Here is a 20,140-nt window from a genome sequence, read left to right as displayed (position 1 = left end):
ACACAGACGACGACGAACAATCACTCATATAAGCTCTGCTCGACAGCGGAGCTAAAAAATGTCATGAACATTTTTTTTGAACATTGAGCGTTATGTCACATTGGATCATTATTTTTGGGGAATTAATAACGATTATGATTAATTTATTTTTGACTAAGCATACCAAACTATTGCTCTAGGGATGAGAAAACAGAATCACAGAATCAAACAAAACACAATGTATTAGGTGAAATATATTTTCCAACATTCCTGCATGTACAAAACTCTCGATAGTGTAGAGTTCTCAATAATGGAAACAGCACACACTGTTGAGCAGCACGAAAAGCATATTAGACATACCAGGAAAACCAAAAGTATGCTCTGAAGTTACATACTGTTAACCAGTAAGACGCTCTTTCTCCATAACGAATTGATGTAATGTAGTTAGCGGCGACATACACCAACTGAGCATATACTTACACACGTAACATTTCATCCAGATTACTATGACATATACTGTATTTTCTTTATTCAAAGCATGTCAGTTCATGTAAAAACCATATCAAAATAGTTTATGAATCGAACAACAGTGTTAAATGTAGGTTTGTATATAAGTTTTACAGCTTCAATATTTGCGACACACAAATACTGTAAATTGCTTATTTTTTACTAATGGGAATTTTATGCATTTTAATGATTTTATGACATTCTTGAAAACAAGATTAAGTGAAAGTCACTGACACTTAAAATTTAAGGTATGGTAATCCACTGTAATGATAATTTCCAGCGTAACAACAAACTTTTGCAGGTCAATCACTACAGGATTAACCCCCATGACATATATTGATCAGGATTATGAGTAACATGCAGTTTTTAGTATGTGATTCAACAACTTTGAAAAAATAGACGGCCATGCTTATATCGACAATGTCAAGGTCAGGATTGTCTAATCACCTATCTGATGAGAAAATCGGTTAAAATTACTATAATTGTCCCCTTTGAGTATACAGAGTTTATATATAACAGCAACATATTGGCCATGTTATGTACCTACACCATTAGTTAAACACACTACATGGGGGTCAATAATTATAATCAATTTGACTTCAGTCAACCATGCGCTATACATACAGCCTTTTGGCAATAATCGTTATCAAAGTCAATTACAAAACAACTAAAAAAGCCAGTATAATGACCAGAATAGATTATACGACAGAGCATGACCAAATTGAGATATTATCAATGACGTCACTAAAAGTTCAATCGTTAATCAATCGTACTCGTCTTTAATTGTTGATCATGCAGACATTTGGGTTTTCTGTGAAAATTGCTGCATTTAGCCGATATCTGAAAACATACAACCATTTGTTATAGAAATAGTATCTTACTTTTTTATTACTTATTACAAAACAAACAACAAACGGCTTCATTTATTTCATATTTTAATCTACACAGTTCAAAATCCAGGTCGTACGTGGGTATTAGAACAGATATTTAGAATTCCATGAATTTCACACAATGGTTTCATTTTATAAAATTGTCGCCTGATTTATTAAAAAAAAAAAAATATTTAAAAAAGATTATAATGGTAATAATGCAAACTAGTAAATGATAAGAAACAAGTGAACGACTGAAAATTATACCAGTCAAACGATCACTCATTATCGCCAAAAACAAGTTCAGCTGTTATCAGTGCAAGAATAATTACAAATGCCATGTGCTTTAGCAGGTATATTTCATGAAATGAATTATCTAATTAATAACTATAAACAGTTTAAACTTTGACTTTCCCCCGTAATATATATATATATTTTTTTTAATATTTAATCTATATCACTACCCAAGTTTTCACAGAAATGATCGGTTTAGAAGTTCACTGAAATTTCCGTCCATCTGAAATGTTTTGTCGTATGCAAATCATGCCGCTCACAGGATCGACTATCTTCTATTTTACAGCCCTTCAGACTTTCAAGTCATTATCTGGTAATGCAACCGATTATCTTGCCAGCAGGTTTAAGTTTACAGCTCATATTCACGATTATGTTACTTGTTTCGTAAATGCATTTAATCTAATTTTATCACTAACCAAGGTCAATACACGTTCTGTTATACAGTTCCTTGGCTTTGGAACTCATCGCCAGACGATATTATAAGCTGTATAAGTGAATATTCCTCTAAAATGAAATTGAATGAACACATTTTCTCCGAAATTAAAAAATTTAAAATTATGTATGTAAATTTGATTACCCTCAATAAATAAAGTGTTATTATTATTAATTATTATTAGCAGGTCATCATTCTAATAACACTAACATAAACGCATCAAAAAGGATTGACAATTTTTTTTAAAGTTTCAATGAGGAATTTTCCAAAAAATTTCCTCTACACTAAAAACTCAACAATAATGAAGATAACATTGCAATGTCAAAATTTTACTCTATACTTAAGTTGTATAATATATCAGGTTTTTAATAATTTTGTCTGTACATCACAATTAATCTCCTCAATTCAGAATTCTTCGACACAATACAATACCAATCAACTTGGCAAACCAAAAAGGATTATAAGAAAGTTTATACTGTATCACCACTAGAGGGCAGTACTCTTGGTATAAACTATCAACACCAGAGGGCACACTTTGCTCAACTTCAGGACTTTGGATAAAATTACACATTGGCTGGTTTGGAGAAATATGATATAAAGTGCAATAATTTCTTACCCAAGTTTCGTTCTGAGCTTTTGAAATTCCACTAATCCAGAATGTAAAGGTAATCCTTCCTCAGTGGCCTGAAGCATTAGTCTGATATCTTCGTAAGTGTGGTCTGTTACGGGTACGTTGAGGGCCCTAAAAGTTAAAGTAGAAATTACTAAAAATGATACAAGGCCCTAGAATTAGATGTCTTGAATAAAATTTAGGGATTAAAATAAATAGTATAAGGCCCTGGAACATGTCTCAAATAAAATAGTACATTTGTATAAGGCCCTGGAACATGTCTCAAATAAAAGTCAAGGATTACCTAAATATGGCATGAGGCCCTGGAACATGTCTTTTGAATTGTAGGTTAGAATTTTGTTCAACAATCATGTAATATGTATACACACTGGAGAAATTACCAGAAAATTACTAATAGTAGGTAGTAAGATCAATACGATTCATCATTTGGATAAAAAAAGGCCCCTTTTCCTTTCCCTCTCCTTCTTAGTACAAGTGAAATATACATACTTTGCCATGACAGCTCGTACGTTTCTAGCATAAAGCTTAGGATCGTTGATTTCTTCTTCGCTTGGATGATAAACTGGTAGAAACTCCACTTCAACTTGATTATTGAAATTACACAGTGTAAGCCACAGTATTGTGTAACTGCAGAATTAAAGAGAGTTGTTTGGAAAACATTAAAGTCAAGAGTTTTTGTTTACCCAAATATTTATGCCCATGGCCTGAAACATACATCTTTGAATAAAGATGAAAAAAATCCCTGTCATTGTGCGTGTGTGGGTACTTCATTATTTATTTAATTTGAGGGCCATTATCAAATTGTCAATATTTCCAAAAAACAAAAACAATTTTATGCAACCCCACTTGGAGTTGGTAGACATACTATAAAAGTATGTTTCTTTAAACTATAATATAATAATAATGTGCAAGGAGTGGACGGATATCGGCTGGTATCTAGTGTAGGCTTCAACGATCCTACATTTTTAAAACAGGATTTAATTTATAAAAAATACCATATGTATTCCACTAGGATGCATGATGTGTATATGAGCTTTGATCAGTCCACGAATGAACAAGATACAGGTGCAGACATGTACAATAGTGAGTCTCTTTTTTAGGATATAATATGAACATACTTGCGTATAAACACTAGTACATTTCACTCAGCCAATCACTGCCCTTTTGTTTCTGACCAATCAGTTTGCATCTCTTCATCCAATCAGAGCATTTTTGACAAATAACTCAGCCTAACTTCGTGTTTTAGGCATCAGATTTTTTTTATCACACTTTGATGCATGTTTTTACTATCAGTAGTTGTAGCCGCGCCAACTCTCAAAAAAGAATAAATGCTGCAAAATTGTCTGAAAGTGAGAATTGCACTTACGCTCCTGGTCCCTCCCATGTCCATGTGACAGTGTCTGGGAATATATGGTATCTTATAACCGCTGGCTGTACAGCTACACCTGGGTAAAACGCACCTGCAAGCAAATGCACATACAATCAAACCTGTGAATATCGACTACCCAAGGGACTTCATTAAAATGGTCCTGTAGACATGAAACACCCATGCACCAAGTTTCATTAAAATCTGAATATTGGTTTTTGTACGTTGATATCAGTGATTGCCACCAGAATTGTGTCCCAATCGGAGGCGCAGGCCGAGTGAAACAGTGAAATGACGGGGACGTACAATAAACAAAGTTTAGCAGTATGTAACGCAACACTGTCAAACTGTGATGATACGCATGTTATGCTTTGTCAAAAACGGTTAATATAATCTAACGTACGTACCTCCTTTGAATCCTATGAGACAACTTCTATTGGTGCACGTCCCCTCGGGAAATATGATAATTTGTGGCCATTTGCCACCAGACTGTGCCCGACGCTTAATTTCCTTTATTGTTTTTTGTCTAGATTCTGGATCATTTCTGGACACAAAAACTGGCTGTAGCACAGAAACTAAACCTGATATGGAAAGGATTGTATTAAACACTATCATCTCCACATATCTATCCATTTTACAATTTTACTGTAAATGTACAACTCTTGATCTTAAAGTGCCACGAACTTTGCAACACGTCATATCCAACATGGGGAATACAACGTGTGTGAAAAAAACATTACAAAAATGTCACTGGTATCCCACTTCCTCCTCTGCTCCAGCAAAACTCAGTAAACTTAGGATAATTAAGTTAATTAAGTATGCTAATTTTTATGAGTGGACAGCCTAGCTAATACACTAATAAATGAATGAATAAATGAATAAATGAACATGCTATTCAAGGCTATACTCAATGACCATAGAACTATAAATTGCATATGATTTTGTGTGGTTTATTTTGGCTGAAATTAGTAAAATATATTTGAGACGTTTTTCATTTAATTTTTCACTGTACTCAAATTGATGTCTCTTTTACTACCTAAAAATATGAACACAAATTTGAGACAGTAATTGGGGATAAATGAATGTGCAATGTACAATTAGGATTCAGTAGCCAAGAGTGTCATTTCATAGTGATATAACAGCACTATAATTCAACTTGACCCATTCGTCTAACTGTATTCAGTTTAGACACAGTCAAGTTTGCAATTACAAATGTTTCAAATATTAAATCATGCATTTTATATAAGATTTAACGGTATGCATTTTTCTCCATGGAAGTCGTGTTCAGTTTGGTACAGCAAGGTCAAGATTTAAAAAAAAAATGTTATTCTTGTTGTGGCCAAACATGGAGGCAATTCTCAGATGTTCCATATTTCCATTGTTACTTTAATATGTGCATTACGGCAAACATTCAATAGTTGTATGTACATTAGCATCTGTAGTTGTTTTTATAAAACAATAACGTTTCATTGAAATTATATTATGGTGAGTATGTGTGCACTGTTCAAATCCATCCACGGTATGAATCCGACCAATCGGATGTGTCAAGTATATGAATGAGTGTGTGTAAATGCGAGGTGCGTCAGATACGTACGATCTGTTGACAGAGGTTTTCAATTAACATATGAATAGAAGATGTCCAAGAGGGTGCTGTTCCCTTGAACAGAACAGTCTGATATAAGGAAGTGGGATACCAGTGGCGAAGTTGTAATGTGTGGCATTTTAAATTCTAGTTCTGATATGATAATTGCCAGAATGGAATCAAATTCAAGATCAGGCAAACTATGAAAATCATAGATTAATCTATTTATGTTAAAACCAATTTCATACTCCCCCCCCCACATTGTATGTGTTTAAGGAGTTCTAGCAAAACAGGAATTAGGGATTTCCTATCAAATACAGTAATTTCTGTTTTTAAAACAAGCATAACCTAAAACAGCAGTTCAATCAAATATTGTCACTAGGGGGCGCTGCTTAAGGCAAACCGCTTGTGAAAAGCAGAAAGCAGCATGTTAATTTAGTGAAGTAACTGCCCGTTAAATACATGTGTGGAGTTTATATGAAATGGTTTTGTTTACAGAAATACAATAAAACCTGTCCAAATCAAACAACAAAAATACTCGAAAAATTGCTAGATTCATAAAACTTAATTCTCGACCACGAACAATTTCCAGCTTCCCTGTAAGACTTTGGAACGTTAATGTACCTAAGAAAGGCAGGGTGAAGCATACAAATTAAACTTGAGTTGCAAATTTACTTCATCCTGCACTAATAACTTGTATTAAAATTTTAACGAAAAGGACACTTTATTCAGGAATGTCACAGTCTGAAGTGAACTCAAATTCAGCAAGAAAATCATCACAGACATTTCAATGTTCAGTTGTTTGCTGTACGAATCCACGATTCCAGTCGGTCGAGAATAGAGTTTTGTTATGTAAACAAGTCCAGGAAATTGAACTTCTTCACAAAAGTATCATGTTTTAAAAAGAAGTTAATGTACGGAAAAAATTAAAAGGAGTTAAAATGTTAACTGGGTTTCATTTTATTGTTTTGATGTTTGGAATTTTAAATTTACATTCTTATCAATATTTAACTTTACATTCTCTTCATTCCAAGTTCACCAATTACAAAAACTGAAACCCAGTCAATTCTCAACATTACATACCGGTATGACGAAAGATAAATTATTATAATCCAGAAAAATGGACTTTAATGTTAATTTGAGTCACTATTATTAATAACAGTTTTAAAAATAAACAAGAACACTTTTCTTGAAATCGTCATGTCTGCTTTATTTTGTTGAAAGCCATTAACATATGAAGTACCTTGAGCCATAAACCAAATACAAAAGTTACATCGTTCATGAGTTATTCGTGACGAATCTTGAAGCTTTCTGATCAACTCTATCACAAGCATGGAAAAAGTCGGTAATTTTTTCACTATTTGTGAAAAAAAAAAGATTTTAATAATATTTGCAAACAGTGTAACCATTAGATTTGATTTCTTTATACATGTAAATGAGCTACCAACAAAATAAAAAAAGACAAAACCACTCTAACACCTACTTCCAAATATAGGCGTCTGTTTATTGCCTTCTTTAGATACAGCGCCGGGTAAACCCGCGATAAACCAGCAGAGACTATCAAAATAAGAACTGTGTGGGGCGATGGCCAGAAGAGGAGCCTCTGCGGACGATGCCTGTTTGCCCTTTATAGTGACGTAATGAAATCCCGCTAGAAAGAGCTGAAAGCGACCAATGTGGACTAAAGGTGACTTGACAACCCTAGTTAGGAGATACATGGAAAAAGGCATGCAGTATGCAGTAATTGTGTTGATCTACAAAGAAAAGATGGACATGCATGGTGTGAATGTGAGAAGAAGTTTCTGAACTTTGCTGGCAATTTGCAAAATCACTCTCTAAACAATTACATGTAATCAACCTTGATCAAAATTTGACACAGTTTTGTTTAAAATGACTGCAGTCTTTCTGTTAACACATAATCTTGCATATTTTACGCATTTTTAATCTTGATTATGCAAAATATTTCACAGCTGTGGGTGCACTAGCAAAACAGAAATTCCTGTTTCCATATAAATATCAAAATCTGGTTATTTCCATTTTTTTTAAATCTGAAGAAAGACGGGTCAAGAAATGTTGAAGTGATTTCTTTCCTTTTATCATCTTTTATTTTTAATGCAATTGTCAACTTTTGTCACATGCTTCCTACTACTTTTTGATCATGTTTTCACCAGTGATTTCTGTCTGATGGCAAATACTGTCATATTATAAAATATTTATACCTGTATATTTCCCGCCATGTATCGGTACACATAATTCCGCTACAAATGCCACATGCTGGCTGGTCTAAACAAATCTATTTAACTCCTTGAGCGTCATATTCACCTTTCACAAAACCCACATCATTTTTGGTGATATTTTTTTTCATGAATTTTAATCAACCCTTGTAGTCGATGAGAAATTATGTCTATTTGGTAAAAAATTATCACAAAAATTTAGTTGTTTATAGTTATTTTCAATACATAAATATCTAGTCCAAGAAATATTATGAGAAGTATTTCAGGTACAATGTTCATTCTAAAGCGATATAAAGTAGACGTAACAGTGCATTAGAAAGTTACATCATGCAGAAGATGTGAAATACTACCGGTAGTCAATTTGTTTGACCACAAACAATAGTGATTTGGAACCAACATCCACCACGGCATGTCCGCACAATGGCCAATTATGACACAGTTTTCATGGCGTCAAATAATCGATATTCTGTGTGATCTTCAACAGCCAAAAAAATAAATTCAAATGAAAAAAAATGCTAGCCAACCAGCTTTAAATAATTTAACTAATTAATTTCTACTTGAGTTTCATACAAGCCAAGCAAAAATGAATGAGCAATCATACATCATACGCTTCGGGATTGTCGAACAACACCTTCATTGTATAATGTACATTATTTTGTTAATAACTTTCTTTAATGATATAGATATATTTCCCAATGAGCACCAAATACTATAAGATATGAAATAGACACCATATGTTTCCCAATGAACACCAGAAATACAACACAACTTGTGTTATGATCTATATTTTGGCTCAATTTCGTTATTTTTGAATAAAATATTTCATTTCCTAGGGTCATTCCTAGCATGTACAATAAAATATAAATAGTGCCTTTCAAAAAGGAACAAAGTGATAACTATAAATTTGCAATGAAGAAACTAATTTCCATTTAATGATGCTTTTAAATATAGAAGAAGAACCCAGACATTACTGCAACTTACTTGATCTCTTGGTTGATATACATGTACAATTGATATGATATATTATCCAAGTTAAACTATAGCAGTAACATAGTGCTGTCGACTGACAAGCACGTGTGAGAAGCCTTACTATACAAGTTCATTACACAACTTGTGAAAAGGACAAACAGGCATCCAGAGAACAAAAATGAAATCATACCTTCGTTCTCAATGATAGTTTAAATCTTTGTAATAAAACTAAATAAGGTAAAATAATTATTTTTTTGTATAACAATTATTAATTATAGTAAACTAGTTGAATAATTTCCAATATACGCAAATGAGACTTCTATATACAAATCAAAGTTATCCTGGAGAAAGTCATATGCAAAAAAGGAAAATGCATATGCAAATAAGGAAAATGCATATGCAAATGAGAGAAATGCATATCCAAATAAGGAAAATGCATATCCAAATAAGGGAATGCATAGGCAAATGAGAGAAATGCATATTCAAATGAGTGAAATGCATATGCAAGTAGAAAAATGCATATGCAAATAAGAAGTCTAAATCTAAATAAGGGTAATGGACATAAAAACATATCCATATGTAAATTATGAAGTAAGAAAAGGAGAATTAGTAATTTGAGAAAAAAACATGCACATACTTCCAATAAAAGGTGTATCAGCTGTTTCCACCCTTCCAACACCACTACAAACTTTGAATGCCACAAGGACCACAAGAGGATCACAATAAGAAGAATGTGGAGCAATAACCGCCATAGGCGCCTCTTGCGACGAGGCACGTGTACCCTTGATAGTGACCCAGTGAATTCCACTTACAAAGAATGAAGCTCGGAGGATGTAATAGAACGGGTGTTCCTTCATCCATCTTATCGGTAGTAACCGAAAATGAGAGGAGAGAGAGAAAATTAAGATCAACAAACATTTTTTGAGTGTTCAATACACTCCATGCATTCTGACACTGATGACATTCCAAGGCAATGCGAGTCACAAATGTATGGGTGCAATATACGTGCATATGTACACACTAAGCGTTGAGATAATCAGAAGATTACGAGTAAGATCTGAGATAATCAGAAGATTACTCTTATACAGAGAATACTAATATTAGTAAAATGATCATTTAGGAGAATGTAATGAAATCCGTCCATTAACTGTGACTATGACATTGAACTTATACACCCTTAAAAAAACAGCTGGTGTTAAAATTATTATTTTTAATTATTTGCTTTTGATAAATTTTCATGGTTCTGGTGCACATATGAGATTTGGATCTTTTTAGAATTTTAAACTCCAAAGAAATACAGGATTGGTAAAAAAGAGAATCTCATGTCAGTAAACAAACATAAAACACAAAAACATAAAGGCATTAACACCAGAACCGTGAAAGAGATCTTCTAGGCACTATATAAATCCTTGGCTCTTAAAAAAACATACTTCCAATTATTGGAACTGATCGCATTTCTAATTTCGACACCGCCGATGGCATTCCTAAGCCAGAAACAACGGCAGAGTCAAAATAGCTGGAGTGTGGTGCAACGACCAAGAGGGTGACCTCCTCTCTAGATGCCCTTTGACCTTTGACAGCAACTCTGAATCCAGCAAACAAGCGTCCGAGGCAACAAACAGATACGTAGGGTTTATGAAGCTTCCTAAAGATGGTGATAAGAACAAGGTGCTGGTCAGCCTGGGTTAGTAGGCGAGTTAAACGACTATGTTAACAGCAGCAGGTAAATTATTATATGCAAATTAAACAATGTGAAAAGCAAGAAGGCATCGCTGCAATATGGAGCAAATGTCTAAATTGAATGCATTAATAATAATGCAGAACTAAAATAAGGAAGAGAGATAAACTAGTTAGACGCAGTTAAGTGAACATCGCAAATATATATATACGGGGGGGGGGGGGGGTATACATGTATATACATAACTTCAGTCCAGACTCAAGACGTAGCTTCAAAGTGAGGAATTACTTGTACTTGGTACGTAGGTGAAAACGCAGTATTAAAGCTGTACACTGTGGGTTGGTAATGAAATCAGTTCAAGCTTCTAACAAGATCTCGCAAGAAGCGCGTCTTGTCTATTCTAAATCATGTGACAAAAGACACTTAAATGGCAGCACTGTCATAGTTCAAAGTAAGTATATCCAGAATAATATCACACATGTAAACCATGAGTGAATTGAAAATAATGTTTTATACAGTATTTCTATCATTTAAATAAATAAATAATTACAAAACATGGATATACTTTAGAATGAAAAATATGACATGTGGACAGTTTATTTGCCATGATCTCACAAAATGCTGGAAGTGGCTATCTTGTATTATCATAAAGAGATTTGTTGCATATGACTTATTTACCACTTCCGTGTCACTGAGAATGTTCTAGAACCGTACTGTGTCTGGGTGGAATATTCTAGATTTTTTTTAGAAACTAGTTGAATAGGTAATAGAACACTGTAGGAGGCAATAGAAGGTAATGGAACATTCTAGAAATTTATAGAAAATTCCAGACTCATTATGTATGCTGATGTAATGGTTCAGCACTGAGTTCAGATCGGAGATCTCGTTGAATTGTATTGGAGATTAAGTATCTAGTTATTGGAGGTTTGGAGTTTTACCGCGTTATTGTACTTGATGTTTGCAGAGTATAATAATATTAGTACCAGTTGAAACCTCATCTGTTGGCTCCGTGTTCGTATGTTATCATCGCCGCCAGGGAAGTCTTTCTGTTACTGTTGCCATTTTGGTATTTGAACCATCACACCTGTACTATACCAATTACGGTAATATTTATGTTGCGTGTGACAAGATTCTATGTTGTATGTGAATGAAAGGATGGCCATTGCTATCATAAAGAGATTCTATTTTGTATGTGAATGAAAGGATGGCCATTGCTATCATAAAGAGATTCTAAGTTGTATGTAAATGAAAGGATGGCCATTGCTATCATAAAGTGATTCTATGTTGTATGTGAATGAAAGGATGGCCATTGCTATCATAAAGAGATTCTATGTTGTATGTGAATGAAAGGATGGCCTTTGCTATCATAAAGAGATTCTATGTTGTATGTGAATGAAAGGATGGCCATTGCTATCATAAAGAGATTCTATGTTGTATGTGAATGAAAGGATGGCCATTGCTATCATAAAGAGATTCTATGTTGTATGTGGATGAAAGGATGGCCATTGCTATCATAAAGAGATTCTATGTTGTATGTGAATGAAAGGATGGCCATTGCTATCATAAAGAGATTCTATGTTGTATGTGAATGAAAGGATGGCCTTTGCTATCATAAAGAGATTCTATGTTGTATGTGAATGAAAGGATGGCCATTGCTATCATAAAGAGATTATATGTTGTATGTGAATGAAAGGATGGCCATTGCTATCATAAAGAGATTCTATGTTGTATGTGAATGAAAGGATGGCCATTACTATTATAAAGAGATTCTATGTTGTATGTGAATAAAAGGATGTCCATTGCTATCATAAAGAGATTCTATGTTGTATGTGAATGAAAGGATGGCCATTGCTATCATAAAGAGATTCTATGTTGTATGTGAATGAAAGGATGGCCATTGCTATCATAAAGAGATTCTATGTTGTGTGTGAATGAAAGGATGGCCATTGCTATCATAAAGAGATTCTATGTTGTATGTTGATGAAAAGATGGCCATTGCTATCATAAAGAGATTCTATGTTGTATGTGAATGAAAGGATGGCCATTGCTATCATAAAGAGATTCTATGTTGTATGTGGATGAAAGGATGGCCATTGCTATCATAAAGAGATTATATGTTGTATGTGAATGAAAGGATGGCCATTGCTATCATAAAGAGATTCTATGTTGTATGTGAATGAAAGGATGGCCATTGCTATCATAAAGAGATTATATGTTGTATGTGAATGAAAGGATGGCCATTGCTATCATAAAGAGATTGTATGTGTTGTATGTGCTTAGAAGTAGGGCCATCACTATCGTTAAATGATTTTGAGTGAAAAGAGGGCATTGCCCCTTCACCAGAAAAGGCTACTAAAGGAAAGGTGTTTTTGTAAACAGTAAAATGCACACTGGAAACCTGAAATATATTACCTTATTTGTTCTATTAATAGCACATGTTTACGTGAATGTGTTTATGGGCAAATTTAATGAGACATCATCTAATAAATTTGTAGTGTATGTAAATGTATGGAACGTGCTTCAAATTTTAAATGAAAATCAAGAAAAATAAACTGCGTAATTTTTTACCCAACCCAAAGTAAAACGTAAAATTAACAATTACATGGCTTTCTGACAGTTTTTCCTTCATGGCCATAATTGCAATCCCTTTTTTCCCACTATTATCTCAGTAAATAATTATTTGATCATAATAAGTTCTAAATTTGCAACTGTTGATAGAACTTTATCAAGAAAAAAAAATTCTTGTTGGAAAAAGTGACAAAAGTTGACTGCAGCTTCTCAAAATTATGCCAGATTAAAAAAAGTAATCAACTTCATTACTTCTTAACTTAAGAAAATAATTAATATTTACCAATATTTATTAACAGTTTTAATTCAGGGGACTAAATCCGAACATAAAAAAATCAATGTATATTCTATGCAAAGTTACATACTTTCGCCAGCCAGAAAATGGTTCTTTGAAATCTTCATCTTTGAGTCCTAGGAGTGCTATACGGGCTATTAACCATGCTAACAGTAACAATATAAGTAAGATGATGAGTCGGATTGGGAATATTGTCACTGTACACACTGCAATCTGAAATAAATAATGAAGTTTAAACAGTAAAAAATGAGGTAATTTTCTTTATTTAGATATATGCGATGAAAATTAAATGAAAATATGGGTTACCATAGAAATTAAAATTGATGTAAATATTTATAAGAATTTTGACAATTTTAGGACATTTTACAACTGACAAGGAAGTACTCATAGTGTATTACGAAGCACAGTAGTAAATAATCATAATTAATAACTAAGTAGTATTTGACAAAGTACTCTGTAATCATATTACTCGGCACAGTAGTATTCATAGTATATCACTGAGTAATCATAGTGTATAAACTGAGTAGTGTATTACTACATATATTGTTCAAAATCCAGTAATTCATGCATCTCTGACTACTTACATCAGTAGGGAATGACATGGTGTATGTTTTGATGGCTCTACATGTTCTACAGCAATCTTTAACATTGTGTCATAAGGATGTAACTTTCCACACGTAATGTCTACAAGGAATCTCAAAGCTTTGTCTCCACGATGGCCACTATATTTATTGTTTTGAATTTCTGAATACTTAATATTTATAAATAAAATAATTTAAAAGGTGCCTGCCTTTGTATCCTTTCACTGTACATCTGAATTATTATATAATAACATAAACATATTCTACTGGTATTGTATGACCTTGCCATTATTATTATTATTATAATTATTATTTTTATTATGACTGAGACTTGTTGTATTCAGAACATATGCCATACATAACATATTTATTTTCACAGGCTTTCAAATTTCACTCTGCTCATATTAGAGCTACCATATTTGCTCTATTAGTAGCTTTACTAGATAAATAACACAGATAATTCAGTATACAATAAATTGTTTATGGTAGTTTCTATTTGAGATACGCTTCTAATAATATGGTTTTACAATTTCATGAATTTTAATTATTAACAAAACAAGAGCAATTAAAAATATGTGAATGAATATATAATAATACAATAATAGGTAGTATTATACATCTGTCACCGTAACGCCATAAATTACAGCGTGTCGTAATTTTGCGGTATTTTACAGGGTATTTTCATACTACCATATTAGGAAATGCAAATTCCAAATATGGAATGATTACACGCATAAGCATCCTCTAATAATAAAAACAAACATGGCTGCCACCAGGATTTGACCGGACTCCATACAAAGAAGTTCGCTGATTCTGTTCTAAATTTTTTGGATTTTGACATTCCCATGATGTATCCTTGGAAGGAAAAGATGTATAATAATAAGGTTATTATGAAGATACCTCAAAGTATGCACTCAGACAGTACGCTGTTGCATCGGTCGATACTGCCGCTGTACTGTCTTCGTGCATACTTTAAGGTATCTTCGTAATAACCTTATAGTATTATTACAAAATGAATGTATTCATGACAGGCCTAAACATATCTTACTCAATGGATTCGTTTAAATTGGGCATTATAGTGCTATTGTGATATACATAAATATAAGATCCGAGATCATGAAAACAATACCGATATTCCAGAGGTTAAAGCGGGGGAGTCGTCACCTGCGCATGCATCAGATGGCCATAGCGTATCATTGTTTACAAACAAGCATCTACCCATGAGCTTTTGCATTTTTAGGGTGTGTTGCTATCGTCGCATGGAACTCAATTCCTGCGCGTGTGCACAGGTAATGACCCTCTCGCTTTAATATTTCTAACTGGTTAAATTTATATTTTAGTTTTTTTTAAAAGAATAATCCCTAATGTTATTTAGCACAAAATAATGTAGAACCTCTAAAAACTTGCATATTTGCCATGTGATTATGAGATTATCTTACAATCCATGCCACTTTTCTTCAATTCTTGTGAGATTTTTATTGCATATTTTATCCCACCATTTGTGTAACCATTATCTTATAAATCATGGCTCTATTTAATCATGGCTTGCATAAATAAAACAGGATCTCAATCACAATAATGTATTCATGACACTTATACAAAATGTACACAGTTAGAATAATATGATAATATATGAAATAATATATAATTATATACAATACATTAATAATGTATAAATACAAGGCACACATAAACACTGCTGCAGTAGTGAAAATGTCATTCAAATATCAAATGGTATAAATTCATAAAATCAACTAAAACGTCATTTATTACCAAATAACATTATTTAAATACATGTACATACGAATAGTACCATAAAATCTGTATTTATACAAGTCGCATCCATTTGTTTTTAATAATTGAGAACTCAAAATTCATCATTTCTCATATGTGTAGAGGCTCTAATAGAAGCCGCATCCCCTCTGTTGCATTGTACCATTTTAATAGAAGCCGCAGCTTCTAATACATAGTTTTAACCAACAGCAATACAGAACACAGTTGGTGCTTAGAAATGTTTGATTTTCATCATATTCAAAAACACGTGCATTAAATGCATTGCGAGCAAGGACACAACTAAAACTGTCTGAGATGAACACAAATCGGTTCTTTTGTAGACTCACAAGTTTACATTTAGATTTCTAAAGTTCTCTCACAAGTCTGTGGTCATTTCAGAATTCGTGCAACTTCTTCAATTTGCATGCAAACTTATCAACCCCTATTCTTATAAACCCTTGGTAAAATACAATATCTTTCATTAGAATAAATTACGGCTAAGGGATTGGAGACAAACCATGTCACCCATATTAGAAAAACTTTGGGTGGAGGAAGGGAAGAAGTGGGCACCTCCAAAAAAGATTACATGTGGCGAAAAAGGCAAGTTCTGGCAGCCTAGAATAAGTCAACCCGATTTTTGATGCAACCTTTCTGATTGGCAAATGAGTCACCAACTCTAAAAGCCTTACTTTGATTGGGTCCCCATCTGTACCTCATTAGCATATCACCTGGGAATTGATAAACCAGCCTTTGCTAGTTCTGCCATAAATAACTTCGAGGTCGATTCTTCCCTGAATTTAATTCATACATGCATGTAGTCCCTCAACACCCGGTTGGAAAGCACAGTCCCCCAACTGTGGTGACCCAACTTACTCTCTTTCGGCTAAATCATGACAATGATGTGACATCATAAATGGTATAGCGTGGACGAACGAACCTTGGAAAGGGATGGGCGGTTCGTGCTGGTCGTACCACGGAGATCGGATCGGACGTTTCAAAACAATCATAACGTGACAGGCGAATGCACATTATTTTAGCAATGTATACCATATGTTTCATTTAAAAATAGACATTTATATATGAAGAATTACCTTGGTTGATACTTACCCGTATTTTGTCTAGTATGGATAGCTCGATCTTGTGCACGAACGGGTTGTGTACCGTCGGCATCATCAGCGACTCTTGTCGCAAGATTTTCGACTTGTCCGTCATATTTGACATTGTTGTAAACTTGTACAACACTTGGTCTGTATGCGAGAGATGATACGAGCCTGGTTAATGAGCGATGGACACTTTCAGCAACTTAATTTGGAGCATCGTCACATATTATAGTTTATTGCTTATTAACGATCAAGGATATGTTAACCCCGAGTCCCCTAACTGATGTAAAAAATATCACTTCCGGTTACTGGGGAGGGTCACCTGATGTAGACACCTTATGATACTAGGCGTTATCAACAACATGGCGCTATTCAGTTTCATTGAACGACTGTGAGTGACGTAATGACCCGGTACTGATGGAGATGTTACTAATTTGACTAATAACATAATATTGTTATTAAAACCATATCCCATTGTGCGATTTTAGTATAGACTGCAATACTTATACTTTATTAAACACGTAAAATTCCCCAGGAGGAATTAAAATGGTTACATTTACACTAAACAAAACTAGACTAATAATACAAAACATTAAGACTAAAGTAATGATTAAAAAACAATAATAATAATAATCGAAATAAAAAAAAAAAAAAACTTAAAAAAAACAAACATGAATAGTAATAAATCCCACTAACAGCAATAATAAAGGTAGAAGAAACCATTGTTAAAAAAGTAATAACAATAATGATGCGTTAATGCATTAAGGGTTAAAAATTGTGGAGGTGTTGCTGTCTTAAGTCGAGGGCAATTTTAATGAATTGTCAGAGTGTGATATGAAATGAGGTAAAATTATAACTCATTGTCAGTGCAAATTGTTCATTAATTGTAAAATTATCAAAATTTCTAATTTGTTTCTTACATTTCTCAAATATTAATTTTCTTTGGTCATTGTAAAATGAACAAGTCATGATGAAATGTTGTTCGTCTTCTAGTTGTTTTTTTGTGCACAGTTCACATACTCTTTCTTTTACAGATGTTTTTGGTTTGGAATGTCGTCCTGTTTCTATTTTTAAATTGTGGTTGCTTAGTCGGAATTTACATAATGCTTGTCTTAGTTCAACATTTTTCAGTGATATCAAATAGTTTTCTAATTCAAATTTATTTTTTTATTTTTCTGTATGTTCTCAATTTATTACCCTCTCGATCATTATTCAATTCTTCTTTCCAGTACTGTTTAAATTGTTTTTCCAACTGTATTTGTAAATTTTTGTTTTCAGCAGTTGTTGTTATTCTGTCCAAATTAATTTTGTCACTTTCATTGATGTTGTTTAATTGTGTCGTTATTGCGATATACCATTTACTGTTCATTTGCTTGTTTAGTATTGCTGCTTCTTTAATTAGTACGTTAGGCGAGTTTATTGCGCGGTTGTAGTATTTGATCATTTGCTTTGTATAATTAAATGTAGCGGTTATTCACCCAATTCTCCGTATATTGCCATTATGGGAGTGTTTCTCTTGATACCGAGAATAAATCTGCAGAAATGTAAATGGGTATCTTCAACTTCCGATTTATAAGAACTCTCATGGCCCCATATATCACTGCCATATGTCAGAATAGGTCTTACGAGCCTATGGAATAGGGACATCAATGTTTTTATATTTATATTAGGATTTTGTCCTAGTTTCCCTATTAAAGAGAACATGGCCCTTTGACCTTTACGTTTTAAGTTTTTTATGGCTTCTTTGAATTTCCCATTTGGGCTTAAAGTGATACCAAGATAATTGATTTTTTTAACAATATAAATTTCTTTGCTTTCATAGAAAAATATGTTATCTTCTAATAGTCTATTCGATTTGTTGAAAACCATAATTTTAGTTTTTTCTGTGTTGACTGATAACAAAGAAACCGCTGCAAATAAAAACACCTTTGAAAGACTAAGAAATGTGAATACATTTTGCCGCGGTGTTCATGTTCTCAATGATTAGACATTCATCGTCCGCCATGGAATTGATTTTACTGAAATTATAATGTTTTGTATATACTCAGTGTTTACCCCAGTCTTTTTTAGGGCATATAGTCCCACTTCATTTCACGTTAGTTTTGGTTCAGAAGTAAGTTCTAAATTTTATATAATTATGTTTATTAAGTAAGTGGGTACTAATTTTTGCCTATTTTGCTGGAAGTGTGTCCACTTTTAAAATATCCACAGAATCCCCTTAAAAGAATAAAAACGTGGGAATATACTAGAGAGTTATATAAGTACTATAATTGTATAAGTACTCTACAAACAATGTTGCTCTCTTTTTACAATGTCTGACTGAGTGTTACGAGGTTTATGGGTATTGTGATGAATGTATGGGGGGGGGGCAAGTGGATAGCTGGTACAGGTTACGGGAAATAAAAACGGCATTTTACATTTTAACAGGTAATTAAATGAAAGTTCCATTTACAATAAAAAATAGGTTTTTACACTTTAAAGATAAAGCAGATTCATAATTACATTTTACATTTTTATAATATTTTTTGATAATTTGAGTTTAAGACTCAAAAATGTAAATTGCGTACGAATTAAAACATTTAATTTGGAAAATGCTTTATACGCTTACAAATATATCTCTGTACAAATTACGGACGAATAAAATAGCTTATTACATTTTACATTATACTCATGTCTACGAATTTACGGTTTTTATTTATTAAATGACATTATTACGAAAACAACACATGTAAGACGTTTGTTATTACGATGACATTGGTACGCGAGAGGTATTTGATTTGCTTTGGAGTTTGAATAAGAGATTAGAACTGGTATGCGGGTGAACAATGATCGCACGACTCAAAGACACAACAGCAATTGTGTTGGGGGAGGGTGTCAATATCGGGCACACACGCAATCACTAATTATTAATAACAGTGTTGACTTTGATAAACATAAGTTTATGAGAGTTGTGATTGGCTGGATTGGTACATAGTACAGGGAAGCGCATGCATTGACAGTCTGATTATATTTAAAGCGGGTGTGTCGTCCCCTGCGCATGCGTCAGATATTTCATAACTAAAACACAAATAACCAATATAAGTGGATATTGACCTAATTCACCTCTACATGGGTCATTAGATGCCTTCCTGTGCACACCCAGAACTCTTTTACAGAATTCAATGAGAAGTTTTTCTGGAATTACTTTATCTGTGAAAAGTTTTGTTTCAAAATTGCAATTGTCGACTGTTCATATATCTGGTGCGTTTAATTATTGTATGATAGGTTTGAACGATCCCAAT

The 20,140-nt window shown here is 33.3% G+C and overlaps 1 protein-coding gene across 3 annotated transcripts in view; it reads right to left on the bottom strand.

Moving 5' to 3' along the window:
* Nucleotides 1-17,128, bottom strand: part of LOC102809674 (lysophosphatidylcholine acyltransferase 2-like) — a 44,069-nt gene extending 26,941 nt beyond the window's left edge. The window contains exons 1-7 of one of the 3 annotated variants that reach the window (XM_085500213.1): nucleotides 16,867-17,128; nucleotides 13,476-13,618; nucleotides 10,295-10,509; nucleotides 4,487-4,660; nucleotides 4,080-4,173; nucleotides 3,203-3,340; nucleotides 2,699-2,824 (exon numbers count right to left, since the gene is read on the bottom strand). In XM_085500213.1, coding sequence (XP_085356339.1) covers nucleotides 2,699-2,824; nucleotides 3,203-3,340; nucleotides 4,080-4,173; nucleotides 4,487-4,660; nucleotides 10,295-10,509; nucleotides 13,476-13,618; nucleotides 16,867-16,980 — 1,004 coding nt within the window. In that variant the 5' untranslated portion in view covers nucleotides 16,981-17,128. Of the gene's footprint in view, nucleotides 1-2,698; nucleotides 2,825-3,202; nucleotides 3,341-4,079; nucleotides 4,174-4,486; nucleotides 4,661-7,144; nucleotides 7,363-9,501; nucleotides 9,726-10,294; nucleotides 10,510-13,475; nucleotides 13,619-16,866 lie in introns of all 3 variants that reach the window. The other 2 variants (XM_085500211.1, XM_085500212.1) reach the window with 2 other exon arrangements.
* Nucleotides 17,129-20,140: the final 3,012 nt, after the last annotated feature.

Source organism: Saccoglossus kowalevskii, chromosome 6 (genome assembly GCF_978046115.1).
Source record: "Saccoglossus kowalevskii chromosome 6, keSacKowa6.1, whole genome shotgun sequence".
Taxonomy (NCBI): domain Eukaryota; kingdom Metazoa; phylum Hemichordata; class Enteropneusta; family Harrimaniidae; genus Saccoglossus; species Saccoglossus kowalevskii.
The sequence above is the reverse complement of the archived record's forward strand: the minus strand, read 5'-3'. Positions and strand labels throughout refer to the sequence as shown.